We start from the raw sequence: 13,788 nt of genomic DNA on the forward strand, positions 1-13,788 counted from the left end.
AGGCCCTGAGTTCAAGCCCCGGGACTGGCAAAAATACTATGGCACAGTCAGTAAAATTTTCTTAACATTTTAACCTTTCTCCTAAGTGCTCAGCGATCACCACAGATGATATGTCTCCAGAACTCATAATTAAGAGATCAGCCATTGTGGATATTGTGGCTATGAACTTAAAATTCATTCTCACACTTGCCTAGCATGTGTGAGAACTTACATTTATTTTCCTAGCACCACAAAAGTAAATTAAATAAAATTTCACAGACAGAAACATGGATAGCAAAGACTAGTGAAAACAGCAGTGAAACTGAGCTCCAGCTCCTTCTTTGCACCCAAGAGCCCAGAGTCCTTCACCTTTCACCCTGGACTCCTCAGCCACAAACCAAGTGAGAGAAAGGAGAGAATCCCTAAGAGCTACTATCCAGTGTATAATCAGATGAGTCCATGTATTTTTCAAAGGTGGTACTAAATATTCTTTATAGCACAAAGTGGTCTACTTTTTGCTCACTTCTAATCACTTGGAACCAAGATTCTCATATCTGTCCTGTCTATATCATAAACTCAATTTCTGTTTGTCTTCTGCCCTGCTCATAGCACCAGGAGGCTGCTCAGAGAGCTAGACTAAGAATTTGCTTCAGGGTAAAATCTAACCGGGAGTCTAAGTGTAGTTGTCTGCCCAGTTATAACATGATTTATGTGAAACATCCTTCCTTTGGTATTCAATTTAAACATTTAACTGAAGAGAGAGGGGAGAGAAAGGAGAAGAGAGTAGGAGAAGCAGCAGCAGCAGCAGCTAAAGAGAAATCTGAAATACAGATAGGACATGCAGAGAGGCTCAGCTCCTGGTTGTTTCTAATGGTAGTCATCTTTTCCCTTGGTTTAGAGAAACCAGGAGTTGAGGGAGGCACTTTGAGATATTTATCTTCCTAACTTGATTTAATGGCTTCTTATGAATCTTATCTTTCCTATGCTAGAAAAGCCTATATTATACAATCAGTAGCTAATTAATTGATTAACTAAAGAGATATAAAAGCTTTTGGCATCAACTTATATTGGAAATGAAATATGTATGGTATTCATCCTAGAGTATATTTTGCAGGGAAGGGAAAGGAGGAGAAAAAAACAAGTCTCATTATGTAACCCCAGCTAGTTTTAAACTCAAGGTTCTCCTGCTTCAGTCTCCTGAGTGCTGCAATTATAGGATGCACCACTTCACCCAGCCCTACAATTTTCTTTTATTTTTTTTTGTTTTGCTTTGTTTTCTTTCTTTTTTTATTGTAATTAATGGAGGGGTTACAGTTATATTCCCCTGATAGAAGGAGCATTACTTCACACACATTGATATCCCTTCTCATGTTTTTGTCTCCATTTCCTTCATTTATTTATTTATTTGCCAATCCCAGGCTTGAGCTCAGGGCCTGAGTATTGTCCTTGGGCCTTTCTCGAGGCCTAATAGAGCCACAGCACCACTTCCAGCTTTTTTCTATGTACATGGTACCAAGGAATCGAACCCCGGTCTTCGTGCATGCTAGGCAAGCACTGCCACCAGGCCAAACTCCCGGCCCCCATCTTCATTTTTTTTTAATGTTTATTTTTTTGTTAGTTGTGGGGCTTGAACTCAGGACCTGGGCTCTGTTCCCGAACACTTTTGCCCAAGGCCAGCACTCTACCACTTTGAGCAATAGATAGCACTGGTTTTCTGGTGGTTAATTGAAATTAAGAGACTCACAGACTTTGCTGCCCAGGCTGGCTTTGAACCTTGATCCTCAGTTCTTAGCCTCCTGAGTAGCTAGGATTACAAGCATGAGCCACCCGTGCGTGGCTAGAATATTTTCTTTTAAACTTAATGCCATCGGTAGCATTCAACGATGCTAAGGGGCTTAAGGTCTCTGAAATGGAAGATTTTTTTCCAATTGAGCATTTGATATAATGTTTTCTAGGACCTGAGAGAGAATATAAAATAATAAAGGAGTGGTCTATCCTTAAAGCCTACAGTGAGATCATCACTCAACACGTTTATTAACTTTCCATTTTGTGCAAGGCACTACATTATCCCTGGACACAGGAGTAAAACCAAATAGACCTAAGTCCTATCCTCACAAAGGAGAATCTGCTAGAAATTTAATAATAAGTAAATGGAGGTAGTCACTGAAGTAATAGAATGCTAAAAGCTGATTCTTACTGTGGAGAGAAAACAAGATAAAGGACAGGAATTGTGGGGAGCCTGCACAGTTTTAGTGAGGGTTGGGAACTTGAATAGGTTTTGGGAGGTAAAGGAGATCTATTGAGAAGTTACTGCTGCTAGTCCCCTGCCTTGCTAGGAAATCATCCCAGTCCTCATGGTACGAATCCTAAATTCCAGGTGAGGATATCCTAGCAGGTTCCTCTCAAGATCATGTCTTCAGACTCTTGCCTGTTCCAAAAGAGATGGCAGAGAGCCCCTCCCCAGCATGCTCTACCTCGCCATCTGTCTCACAAGTAGCTAGAATTTTCAATCCATGTTTTATGGTTGAAGATGGCATAGGGGCGCTAAGTAAGAAGTTAAATAATCTATTCCCAAACTCACAGCTGTGAGTAATGAAGCCTGTACGTTTTCTCTTGAACAGAGTTCCCTGTCCATCATGGATTCCCCTCCTCCACTGCTTTCTGCAGCTGTCTCCTGCCCAGGGGGTGGGGTGTACTGATCTAGACCAAACCAATGGTTAGCAGGTGCCTCCTTCCCGGGAAGGCTCACTCTCAGACTTGGTACAGCATCACTGTGACCACTTTCTCCCAGGCCACATCCTGCAGGCAGCTGCCCCGATCCTCTTTCTCTCCATTATGGTTTTTCCTCCTTAGGAATCTTCTTTGGCTTCCTGTTGCTTTTTATATTAAGTCTCTTTCCTTAGCTTAGCATTCTAAGTCTCCTTTATTAGCTGCCCTCGCATATCTCCAGAGAGACTTCATTTTCACCCCTTGGTGCTTTAGCTCAGCTGCTCCTCCCGCCCACGTGGGATTTAGTAGCCGGAGAGACCTGTGCTGCTGGTTGGCTATGCCAACACCTCCTTTTTACCAGTGGCTCTCTTCCTAACTAAGAAACATCACACACTGGCATCCCATAGCCATTAATATTTGCTGTCTGCCAACATCTTACTTAGTTGTGAATATGTACTTGTGAATTTTCCTAGCTAAATTGTAAGGAAGATCCAAACAAAATCTCATAATTCCCTAAGTACCTAAAGGTAAATTCTTATTAATGCTTCATTTAATTAGTATCAGTTTTATCTTTTACTTGCTAGGCTTATAAAATTCTTAAGCATCCAGTTCTGATCATCAGAAATGAAGTTTAAGGCCCAGAGCACACAACAGTTTTGAGCTGCACTCTCAAACGCACTTCTTAATCCATTTCAAAGTTTCTAATTGTTCCCAGTTAATTCTTCTTACCGAGGGTGTATTACATTTGCTGATCGTTGAATGATACGGGAAGAATGGCCTTTCTTTCCTGCATAACTGACTTTACTTTTGTTCATAGGTTGAAACCAGTCCTTCCATTTCACTGCAGTATTAGATCGGTGGCATTTTTATTTAGGAGGGAAAGAAAGCTTTCTTCCACATGAACTTTTGTTACAAATCAGTTTATTGGAGCCAATCAATGGGCAAGACCTATGAAAGAGTGTGGATTATCTGGTTAGTCCTTTGTGTGGCAAAAGGCTTAGATGCTTCTTAGTACTTGGTTTATTCTTCATGGTGTAAAGAAGTGGTTTTTTGAAGGATCAACACCTTACTGAGCCCTGCCTTTTTCATGGTAATGTTTTCACCTGAGTTGCTTCTTATGGCACTAAGAATTAGTTAACTAATACTTATTTACCTTGGAACAATGTTTATCCATAATCCGATTGGCAGATAGTCATTTTATTTAGGCCTTTTCTTTATAGACTCAGGACTAGCAAATTTCAGTGGAGTATGCTAGAAGCTACTTCCCCTCCCCCAGGTTATCACTCTGTGTGCTTGCTGGCTTTCCACCAAGGGTCCTGTCTGGGCACTGTGGACTTAAGACCAGTAGCCACACAGTGGTAAGATAGATTTCCCTCTTCAGGTTGAATTCAACTCTTCTTTCTTAATGCTGCATGCATTCCCATTTCATGCTGCTGGAGGCTTTTCCTTTTATATATCCCCCAGTGTGATTTGTTATAGTAGTATTCAGAGGTGTTTTTTCATGAGAAAGCCTCCATGTGAGTATTACCACTAATTAATAGACAAAGTGACCCAGCACAGTTTTATTCTTTGGGTAATGTTTTTCAGTGTTTTTATAAAGATGATGTTATACAAGTCAAGGCCAAAACCCGCCTGGGTCATATCCTCTCTGCAGTGTTTGCAGTCTTGTTAAACAAGAAGAAAAGCAAAACATAAATTAGTATCTCCATTATAAATTGCTCCACATTTCCCCATCTTTCAGCACTGAAGAACTGTAGTCACTTACTATGAGAGAAAGTTTGATGAGGAAAATGGCAGTGGTTTGAAAGTCCCACTTTCTGTAGTGAACAAGAAGGTTCTGCCTGTCCCCTGTGAGACAGGAACAAGATGGAAGAATTTGAGTTCTGGATTATGGGACATTAAAAACACAAGGAAAAGAGAAATAGCTACCTTTAATTGTGAACCAAGAGACCATGACACTGAGATTAGGAGTTTGGGATCAGCTTGGGGAACGCAGCAAGACATGGTCTCAATAATAATGATAATGATCATCTGCCAGCTTGTGTGGTCATCTATTAAGCAAACAGATAAAGAAAATGATGAACACAGCTAAGAATGCGAACATGTCTTCTGAACAGTTGAAATGTTTATAAAACCAAAGTGGAAATTGTTTTGGCACTTTATTTTCATTTTTTTACAATGTTTTCCCATGCTGGCATAGTGCTATTAACATGTGTTTCTGAGATCCATGAATAGTTTTAATGGTTATATCAAATATTTATACAAATTTATACTGGGTAGAGGATATTCCAGTAATCCTGCCTACTTGGGAGGCAGAGATCAAGAAGATTGAGATTCAAGGCCAGTCTGGGCAAAAAAAAATTCACAAGACATTAGCTTAGCTAATAAAAAGTTGGGTATGGTAGTACACACCTATCACCTCAACTACCCAGGAGGTAAAAATAGGATGGTGGTCTAGGTTCTCTCCAGCATAGACATGAGACCCTATAGAGAAAATAGCTGAAATAAAAGGGACTAGAGCTGTAGTTCAAGAGGCAGAGCACCTGCCTAGCAAGGGAAGTGTTCTGAATTCAAAAGGAAGGAAAAATAAAGCTTATTACCTAAAGTATTTGAGCATACTGAACAGAGTCTCCTGGTTGTGTTTATTTGAGGGTGAACTTGGGATAGCTGTCTGGTAAACCAAGCAAATGGAGAAAGACAATTGTCAACTCTAGAAAACATAATATTGCCTAAGAAAGGAAATTCGTTAGTAGTCTACATTGCTTAGCTGTAAATCCATACTGAAGATAAAAGTAACCAAAGGCCAAAATTACTCCAGTAGAAGGGATATGTGGTGGTGGGAAAATGGTGAAATTAATAGTAATCTCCATCTTCTATAGCAGTTTACAAAAGTCTAAACTGAGGACTGTAACCTTGTTACTTGAAGTGAGGAAGGAAATTTAAGAAGCAGCTTTGAGACTTGAAAATGATTGGCCCCAGAGATGGAATCAGGAATGGGGCATTTTCCTGGCATAGATTTTTTTAAGTGCTTTACGTATACTTTTGATAAAAAAAATAAAAATGGAATGCTAAAATACTCCATGAGACCATTATATGAAACTCTTAGACTACTATGCCTTTCACTTAGGCTTTGCATGCTTCTAGAGAGTATATTAAGCTGGCAAGACAGAGTTTATAGTCATTCATTAAAATTTTTCCCAGTTCTCACCAAACATGCTTCTTTTTGGCTCTGAGGAAGTAATTACAAATATGTACTTGGTGTCTTTCTGTTAGGTTTATATGTGCTCCTGACTTGCTAATCCATTGTTCACTGAATGAAGAAACTACTTAAAGTTGTTACTTCCTGAATCATATTGCCAGTTTGTATATGTGTGCCAGTACTGGGGCTTAAACTCAGGGCCTGGGCACTGTCCCTTAGCTTTTTTTTTTTGTACAAGGCTTTTAGGAGTGATAATTGAAAATAAAAGTCTCTCTGCTTGGACTTTCTTGCTCCAACTCACTTTGAACCTTGCTCCTCAGATCTTAGCCTCCTAAGTAGCTAGGATTCCAAACATGAGCCACCTGCACCTGGCTACCTTTTTAGATTTTTAGGCGGAACATCCTGGTCTTTTTCTTCTCTTTTGCATAATTATTTCTTTATTTATTTGCCAATCCTCTTATTTATTTGCCATGGCTTGAACTCAGGGCCTGAGCACTGCCCTTGGGTTTTCCTCAAGGCTAGTATCCTACCACTTGAGCCACAGTACCACTTACAGCTTTTTCTGTGCATCTTTTATTCTCTAAGTTATGTTTTTGTTTTTTTGTTTGTTTATTTTTACCAATCCTGGGCTTGGGCTTCAAGCCTGAACACTGTCCTTGGGTTTTCTCAAGGCTAGAGCTCTCGCACTTGAGCCACAGCACCACTTCTGGCTTTTTTCTATGTATGTGGTACCAAGGAATCCAACCCAGGTCTTCATGCATGCTAGGCAGGCACTTTAACCACTAGGCCAAACTCCCATCCCATTCTGTGGGTTTTAACACCTTTTCTCCCTGTGCTCAGGGCCGCAAGCTCCTTATCATTGGGACCACTAGCCGTAAAGATGTCCTTCAGGAAATGGAAATGCTTAACGCTTTCAGCACCACCATCCATGTGCCCAACATTGCCACAGGAGAGCAGCTGCTGGAAGCTTTAGAGGTGAGAATGAGTCAACGGATTGTACACTTTGGTATCAGAAAGGAGTTGAGATAATGCCGTGGGGTGCCATCAGTTGTACCTAAACATGGGACCCTAGGATGCTTTATCTCCAATTATTTTCAAGAAGATAGTGAATACAAGGGACAATGATTTGCTTCCCATTCCTGGGTATAAACAGTACCCAGTACTGCACACTGTCAGGGATGGCTCACCCCACACCGTGTGTGTGTGTGTGTGTGTGTGTGTGTGTGTGTGTGTGTGATAGTCATAGTCTCTATGGGCTGGAACTGGCTTGGGTGGAGGGGCTAGGTAGGGAGTAAGGTAATCAGCATGTAGAAAATCAGTTATTTATAGTAGTTGTCAGCACATTTCCTTAATAAAGTGGAACAATGATTAAAGCCTTTGAAACTTCAAAAAAGCTGAAAAAATAAAAGAAACTTTACTAACAAGTCTATAATATGAGTATGCAAAGTTTTTAAAAAGTGTATTCTTTAAACTTTATTAATATTCATGTGCACCAATAACTTGCCGAGATCTGCTGGAAAATATGATCTAATAAAGTGTTCAGCATGGTGGAATCAGGCCTTTGAAAATTCTCATGCCCTGTAAATTGGTGTATCCTCCCAACAAAATAGAAATTGTCGAGATGATAAATGTTTCATGTTACCTATTTGAGCAACTTTTGTAGTGGGATTGGGCAAGAGAATTAAATTTAGTTGCTTCAACCCATACAGATTATTTGCAGAACGGAATGATAAAATTTTTTAACTTGTGTTTGTTTTGAAGTGGGGCTGTTTTTCCCTCCAGAAAATATTAATTATAATAGAGACCCCCCCTTAGGAAAACAGGGCTTAAAGTACCATAATTCTCCTTTGTGATTAGACCTAATGGCTTTCAGAAGGTCAGAGTGCATTTTAGAAAAGGAGGATACCAGCTTGTCATCGATAGGTAGTCCTGGCCAATGTTCTTTGAAGGGTGAATGAGAAAATTAACTAATGTGCTTATTGTAAAGAGTGTTTTTATTTTTGTTTATTGTTTATGTAGCTTTTGGGCAACTTCAAGGATAAGGAACGTACCACAATTGCACAGCAAGTTAAAGGGAAGCAAGTCTGGATAGGAATCAAGAAGCTACTAATGTTGATTGAGATGTCCCTGCAGGTAAGGTGTTTCCTTTCCCTCAGTATCAAGGATTTTTATGTTGTCTTTGCTATGGTTTTAATTCGTTTGTTAACAAACAGGTTACTGATGATACTTTCCCACTTCTTAAATTCAAAACTAGAAGAAAAGATTATAACATTACTTTTAGTTTTAATTTGGCAAGTTGCTTGATCTTAAAATTAGAAAGGACTTCAAAGATCAGTCATTTTGTTTGGAAATGGGTGCTGTGTCCCACTGGTTTTCAGTGAATGTGCCTAGACTACCTTGCCAGTTAGTGAGGATTAGAAGTAGTGTTGTCAATGACTGCACATACATCAAAGATGATCTAGGAGACTGCTGTCCATTGAGTGGTATAGATTAGACTTACACTCTGTGCATTTTCTCCTGTCTCATCTCCTATAGGTAAAACATGTAGGATCTTGTAGAAAACTGAGCTCCATTTTGTTGCTTGAACAGAGCCATAGGAAACTTCTTTGGGACTTTCTCAATTCTACTGACAACTTCCCTTCCCTCTTTATTTTTCCTGTCAGTCATGGGGCTTGAACTCAGGGCCTGGACACTGTCCCTGAGTTTTTTCTGCTCAAAACTAGATCTATACCACTTTGAACCACGGGTCCACTTCCAGTTTTCTAGTGGTTAATTGGTGATAAGAGTCTCATGAACTTTGCTGCCCAGGCTGGCTTTGAATCTCAATCCTTAGTTCTTAGCCTCCTGAGTAGCTAGGGTACAGGTGTGAGCCACCAGCACCTGGTCCCTCCCTCTTTTGGACAGGCCTCCTCCATGTTGCCTATGTCATCTTCTGGTCTTCATCTAACATACCAGACAAGAACCATGTATGTATCAAACTGAACAGAATTCTTGGCTCTAATCCACTTTCCGGAACTCATATAGTAGAGTTAGACTGATGTAGTGGGCAGCTCAGTAAACTTTTATGGAATGAATAAACCAAGGAACAAATGAACATTTGAATCCATCTCCAGTCCTGGGTAGATGGACTGGCCCTATTCTATACATTGCATGTTACTGAGCAGCCTACCTTTCTCCCAGTGTGAGGGCAAGGTGCTGGGCACGTGAAGCTTCACAGTAACACCTGAAAGGAGCTGCTGAACCAATAAATTAGAAACCAAATAAATATTTTTTAATCCATCCTGGCAAACTTAGTTTAAAATTGTTGTGGTTTTTAGAAACCAAATGTTTGATCTACTGAACTTTTCCAATGAACTGTTTTTAAGTCAATTTATTTATTTTTCTATTATGAGCAATAAATTAGAGTCACAGACTAAGTTCTTTGCTGAGGCTTATTCCTGGGAAAGGTGTGCATACAGGTGTATTGGCTCCTTCCTTGAAAAAAGATAAATCTGTCAGAAAGTCAGCTCCACTCTTCTTTTTTTAGCTTCAGCACATTTAAAAAAAATAATTGCACAGAAGAAACTATGTGGGTTTTTCTTCCCAACCGCCTTCCCTTCCTCCTCTTTGATGCCTGCAGGTCAGTGATCAAGTTAATGCTTCTTACACATGTGGGGTAGAAAGTGAGAGTGGGGTACTCGGGCCTAATCTTCAGCAACTGACACTTCATAGGCCTCCAAGTTTGAACCCCTTCATGTCAAATGGATTCTGTGCAGCTGAGTGACTTCTCTTTAGATCTGCCTTAGGAGACTGCCCGAGTGGAGAGGCATGTAGGTGAGCAGAATGTAAGTCATGTTCCCTCTGCTCACCATACACGATTCTGTTAAAACTTGCACAGCACTGAGGATCTGCTCTGACTGGATGTCACCTGAGGGAATAAAGTCATTTATCTAGATTACTTTTTTCCTCCCTTTCTCTTGACTTTTAATTCCATAGCTACAGGCAAGTCAGTAAGTCGTTGCTCACACATATTAAATATATTTAATGGGCAAAGACCTGCAAGTACTGACTACAACTGAGCTCTAGCCAGTTCCCTTTTTTTAAAAATAACTTGACAATTGATTCATATGTAATTCTATTCCCAAAGAGGAAAAAATGTTTCTTTTGTTAGCTATTCACACTTTTTCTTAGTCTGACCTCTTAACTTTGATACATTTGAAACTTCTGTTCTGTATTTTGCTGGGGTGGAAGGGGGTGGGGGGAACCTTACCAAAAAAAAAAAAATAGGGGCTGGAGGGGTATCTAGTTGCACCCTGGCCCAGCTGCACTGAACACTTGAAAGCCACTCCTGGAGGGCAGGGAGTTCCCTCTCTCCACAGACTTCTGCCCTGAAACATGTTTTCAAAGAGAGGTGTGCTTCTTACAATAAAAGTTCATCTAAAGGAATTAAAGATCTTTTCAGTGATCATTTTCTAGATAACTTCATATTTCTAGTAGACCAATAAAAATAAAGTCTGTTTTAACAAATTAGTGTGAATAGGAGAGGGGATGAATAGTGATGACCTGGGCAGAGGCTGAGGCTATCCAGGCGCCCTGCATTGTTCATTTTTCCATATATTCCCAACAAGAAACTGGGTAGGGACAGAGGCTCAGGAGAACCAGGTCCATTGACTGTAGAGATCATTGGCTACATTTTTGGTTTTTTGTTTTGTCGGTCTTGAACTCTGGGCCTGAGCGCTGTCCCTGAGCTTTTCCACACAAGACTACCACCCTACCCCTTGAGCCACAGCGCCACTTGCATTTTTCTGGTGATTAATTGGAGATGTGTCTCACAAACTTTTTACTGCCTGGGCTGGCTTTGAATGGTGATCCTCAGATCTCAGCCTCCTGAGTATCTAGGATTACAATCGTGAGCCATTGTGTCCAGCTTCAGCTACATTTTAAATTTTGTTTCTTCTGATTTGGTTTTAGTTTTCCTTTTTTTTTTTTTCTGGTCCTGGGGCTTGAACTCAGGGCCCTGGGTAATGTCTCTGAGTTTTTGTGCTCAAGACTGTACCAGTTGAGCCACAGCTCTACTTTTGGCTTTTTCGGTAGTTCATTAGAGATGAGTCTCAGAATTTCTTTCCAGGACTGGCTTTGAACTGTGATCCTTAGATCTCAGCTTCCTGAATAGCTAGAATTATAGGCATGACCCACTGGCACCTGGCTGGTCTTACTTGACTTTCTTTTTTTTTTCTCGTGTGTGTGTGTATAATTCAGGGCCAGAAATCTCTGCATTAACTGGATGTCATTTGAACTCCTGAGAGTAACCTCCAACCATCCCTGTACTGCCTCGCAGCTGAGGGAGCTCTTGGTCTAGGCCGCTGTGAAAGGCCGCAGGGTCAGGTCATTTGAACCAAGTACACAGGGATTTGCCATAATGAGAAACCCCACTGGTCTCTCCTAAATGACATTCTGCTTTACCCTGTATCAGAGCACTGGTCATGGAACAGGGATACCATCCTGCCATGCAGCCTAGAAGTAAGAAACCATAAGTGCAAAGTGGCAGAAGTTAACCATTCATCCCATTTCTTCATTTCTTCTGGTGTGTGTAGATGGATCCCGAATACCGAGTGAGGAAATTCCTGGCCCTCTTAAGAGAAGAAGGAGCGTAAGTACACCACACTCACCACAGACCCCTACTGATCCCAGAGCCTAAGCATTACATACACTGCATATGAGAATGATGGTTTCTTTTTTAGATAACTTTGTTTCCGTTTATTAGATTCTTCCCTGTGTTGTAGGTCTGACAGACCAAGCAAGGAAGTTGGTTGTTCTGTTGGTTTGCTCTCCCTGCCCTGCTTCGCAAAACTTCCTTGTCAAAATGCAGGACAAACTTGATGGTACATATTTATTAGAAACTGTTTTTAACTGCATGGAGCTATGACCATTTTCGTTTGTCAAGTGCCCATTGGATAGCAAAAGTATGGTGTGGAAAATGTAGAGATGACATTAAAAAGCTGTTAGTGATCCGTGCTGAACGGCTTTTTGCAGGTGCTCATGGTCTGTGTGTTTTTTGGGCATTGTCTTTTGCAGTAGTCCCCTTGACTTTGATTGAAAATGGAATGTTTACAACACAGCACAATGACCAACAGGAAGTGACCAAGGTGAAGATGGCCTGGGATCTTCATTCATCATGATACTGGATTACGCAAAATGCTCTCCGCCTTCAGCGTGTGCTCGCTCTGCATGATTAGTGCAATAAAATGTCCTTCCTCGTGCTACTTGAGAAACCTTCGTATTTTGTGGAAGGTGTGAACTTGCTTTAGAATGCTATGCTGTCCTTCCTCTCCATGCAAGCTGATTCCTTCCTCATTGATATATCAGAGATACTGTGCCTGTGCACCTGTTCTGCCCCCAAAGCTCTCAGCAAATGAAACAAATGCTGCAAAGCAACCTTCGTGTTGCCTGCCAGAAGTAGTCTTTGCCTAAACAAACCAAGTGAGTAGAGGTAAGGATTCCAAGGAACTTCTTATATGAATAGTAAAGGTAATGACGTAGTTGAAGATTCTGTCCCACAACGGGTATAATCTCTACCTGAAGAATTGGACATTTGAAATTCTAAAACGCTATTCTCAATCATTTTCAGAGATATTTCCAAGTTGCAATCAGGAGATCTTTCTTAGCAGAATGCCCTGCTATTACTGTTAGCTGTGATGTCCCCTGAATGTAATCACTCAGTTTGCCTGTGGTAAGGGATATGCCCATCATTACCACTTGATTGATGTTATAAACATATGGAAGATGTGGAGGGAAATATGTACATGTCAAACAGAAAGGAGCTATTAAACCAACCCAATTTACAGACCTCTTAGCACTAATTAGCGTCCAGCTCTAAGTGGGTCAATTCCTTCAGATACTATTAAAGGCTCATTCATACCACTTATTCTTTTTTAGCCTATTGACTTACTTAGAATTTATCTTTCCTGTATTTTCAGTGCTCTGTACTATCTAGTGTATAAATAAATGTGACCACTTCTAGCCCTTGCCCCAGTCCTTGAGCATCCATTGCTGCATAGTGCACACAGTGCCCTGCCCTCCACACACTTCTTCCAGTAGCAGAGAGAGAATCGGTCGTGTCCTTCCAAGGGGGATTTTTCTTCTTGCTGAGTTAGAAGTAAGTTAATTAGGTCATCCTCTGCGGTGAAGACTTGTGGAGCATGCCACTCGCCCCTATGCTGCATAAACAGCCTTCAGACGCCACCACCCACCCCCACCGCCTGAGGCTGTTGCTGCCCTGGCTCTTAGGTATGGCTCTGTGGCTGTCCCCACAGTAGAAGGCAAATCATCTCCAAATCCTGCTGTCTGTATACTTTTGTTGTGGGTTTTCCCTGGCTTACTTTGTGGCTTTTGAAACAGTGGCTTGTGTTGTGAAAATCTGTGATTGCTGGTGGCCAGTATCCTGGATCCCATTTCTGGTCCCGTCTCTCTCCTCCCCTGAAGCAGCACACTTTGTATTAACTTATGTCTCTTACTCATTGAGGTTAATGTCTTTGTGTTTTGTCCAAAACTATATTGAACAAGATAAATATTATATTGTTTAATGCAAATTGAAGGAATGCAATAAAGAATAAATATACCTGAAAATATTCTCTAGAGGAGTATTTTGTACAAAGCGACTTAGACCATTGAGGAAGGTGCCCAGAAGAAAATGTTTGTTATAACCAGCTTAGAGAATGGATTTTTTTTTTTTTTTTTTTTTTTTTTTTTTGCGATTTTGGTTTTTGCTTTTGTCGGCCATGGTACTTGAACTGTAGGCCTGGGTATTGTCCCTGAGCTCTTCAGCTCAAGACTCTACCACTTTGAGCCACAGCATCACTTCAGTTCTCTGGTGGTTAATTGGGATAAGAGTCTCACAGACTTCCATGCCCAGGCTGGCTTTG

At 40.8% G+C, this 13,788-nt stretch overlaps 1 protein-coding gene across 2 annotated transcripts in view; it reads left to right on the forward strand.

Annotated features, from left to right (window-relative positions):
• Nsf (N-ethylmaleimide sensitive factor, vesicle fusing ATPase) overlaps positions 1-13,492 on the forward strand; it is a 123,063-nt gene extending 109,571 nt beyond the window's left edge. Inside the window, exons 18-21 of one of the 2 annotated variants that reach the window (XM_090350016.1) lie at positions 6,728-6,862; positions 7,907-8,020; positions 11,461-11,516; positions 11,942-13,492. In XM_090350016.1, coding sequence (XP_090206142.1) covers positions 6,728-6,862; positions 7,907-8,020; positions 11,461-11,516; positions 11,942-11,963 — 327 coding nt within the window. In that variant the 3' untranslated portion in view covers positions 11,964-13,492. Of the gene's footprint in view, positions 1-6,727; positions 6,863-7,906; positions 8,021-11,460; positions 11,517-11,649; positions 11,762-11,941 lie in introns of those variants that run through there. The other variant, XM_090350015.1, reaches the window with a different exon arrangement.
• Positions 13,493-13,788: the final 296 nt, after the last annotated feature.

The sequence above is a fragment of the Megascapheus bottae genome, chromosome 17, assembly GCF_031878675.1.
Source record: "Megascapheus bottae isolate mThoBot1 chromosome 17, mThoBot2.hap1, whole genome shotgun sequence".
NCBI classification, from domain to species: Eukaryota; Metazoa; Chordata; class Mammalia; order Rodentia; family Geomyidae; genus Megascapheus; species Megascapheus bottae.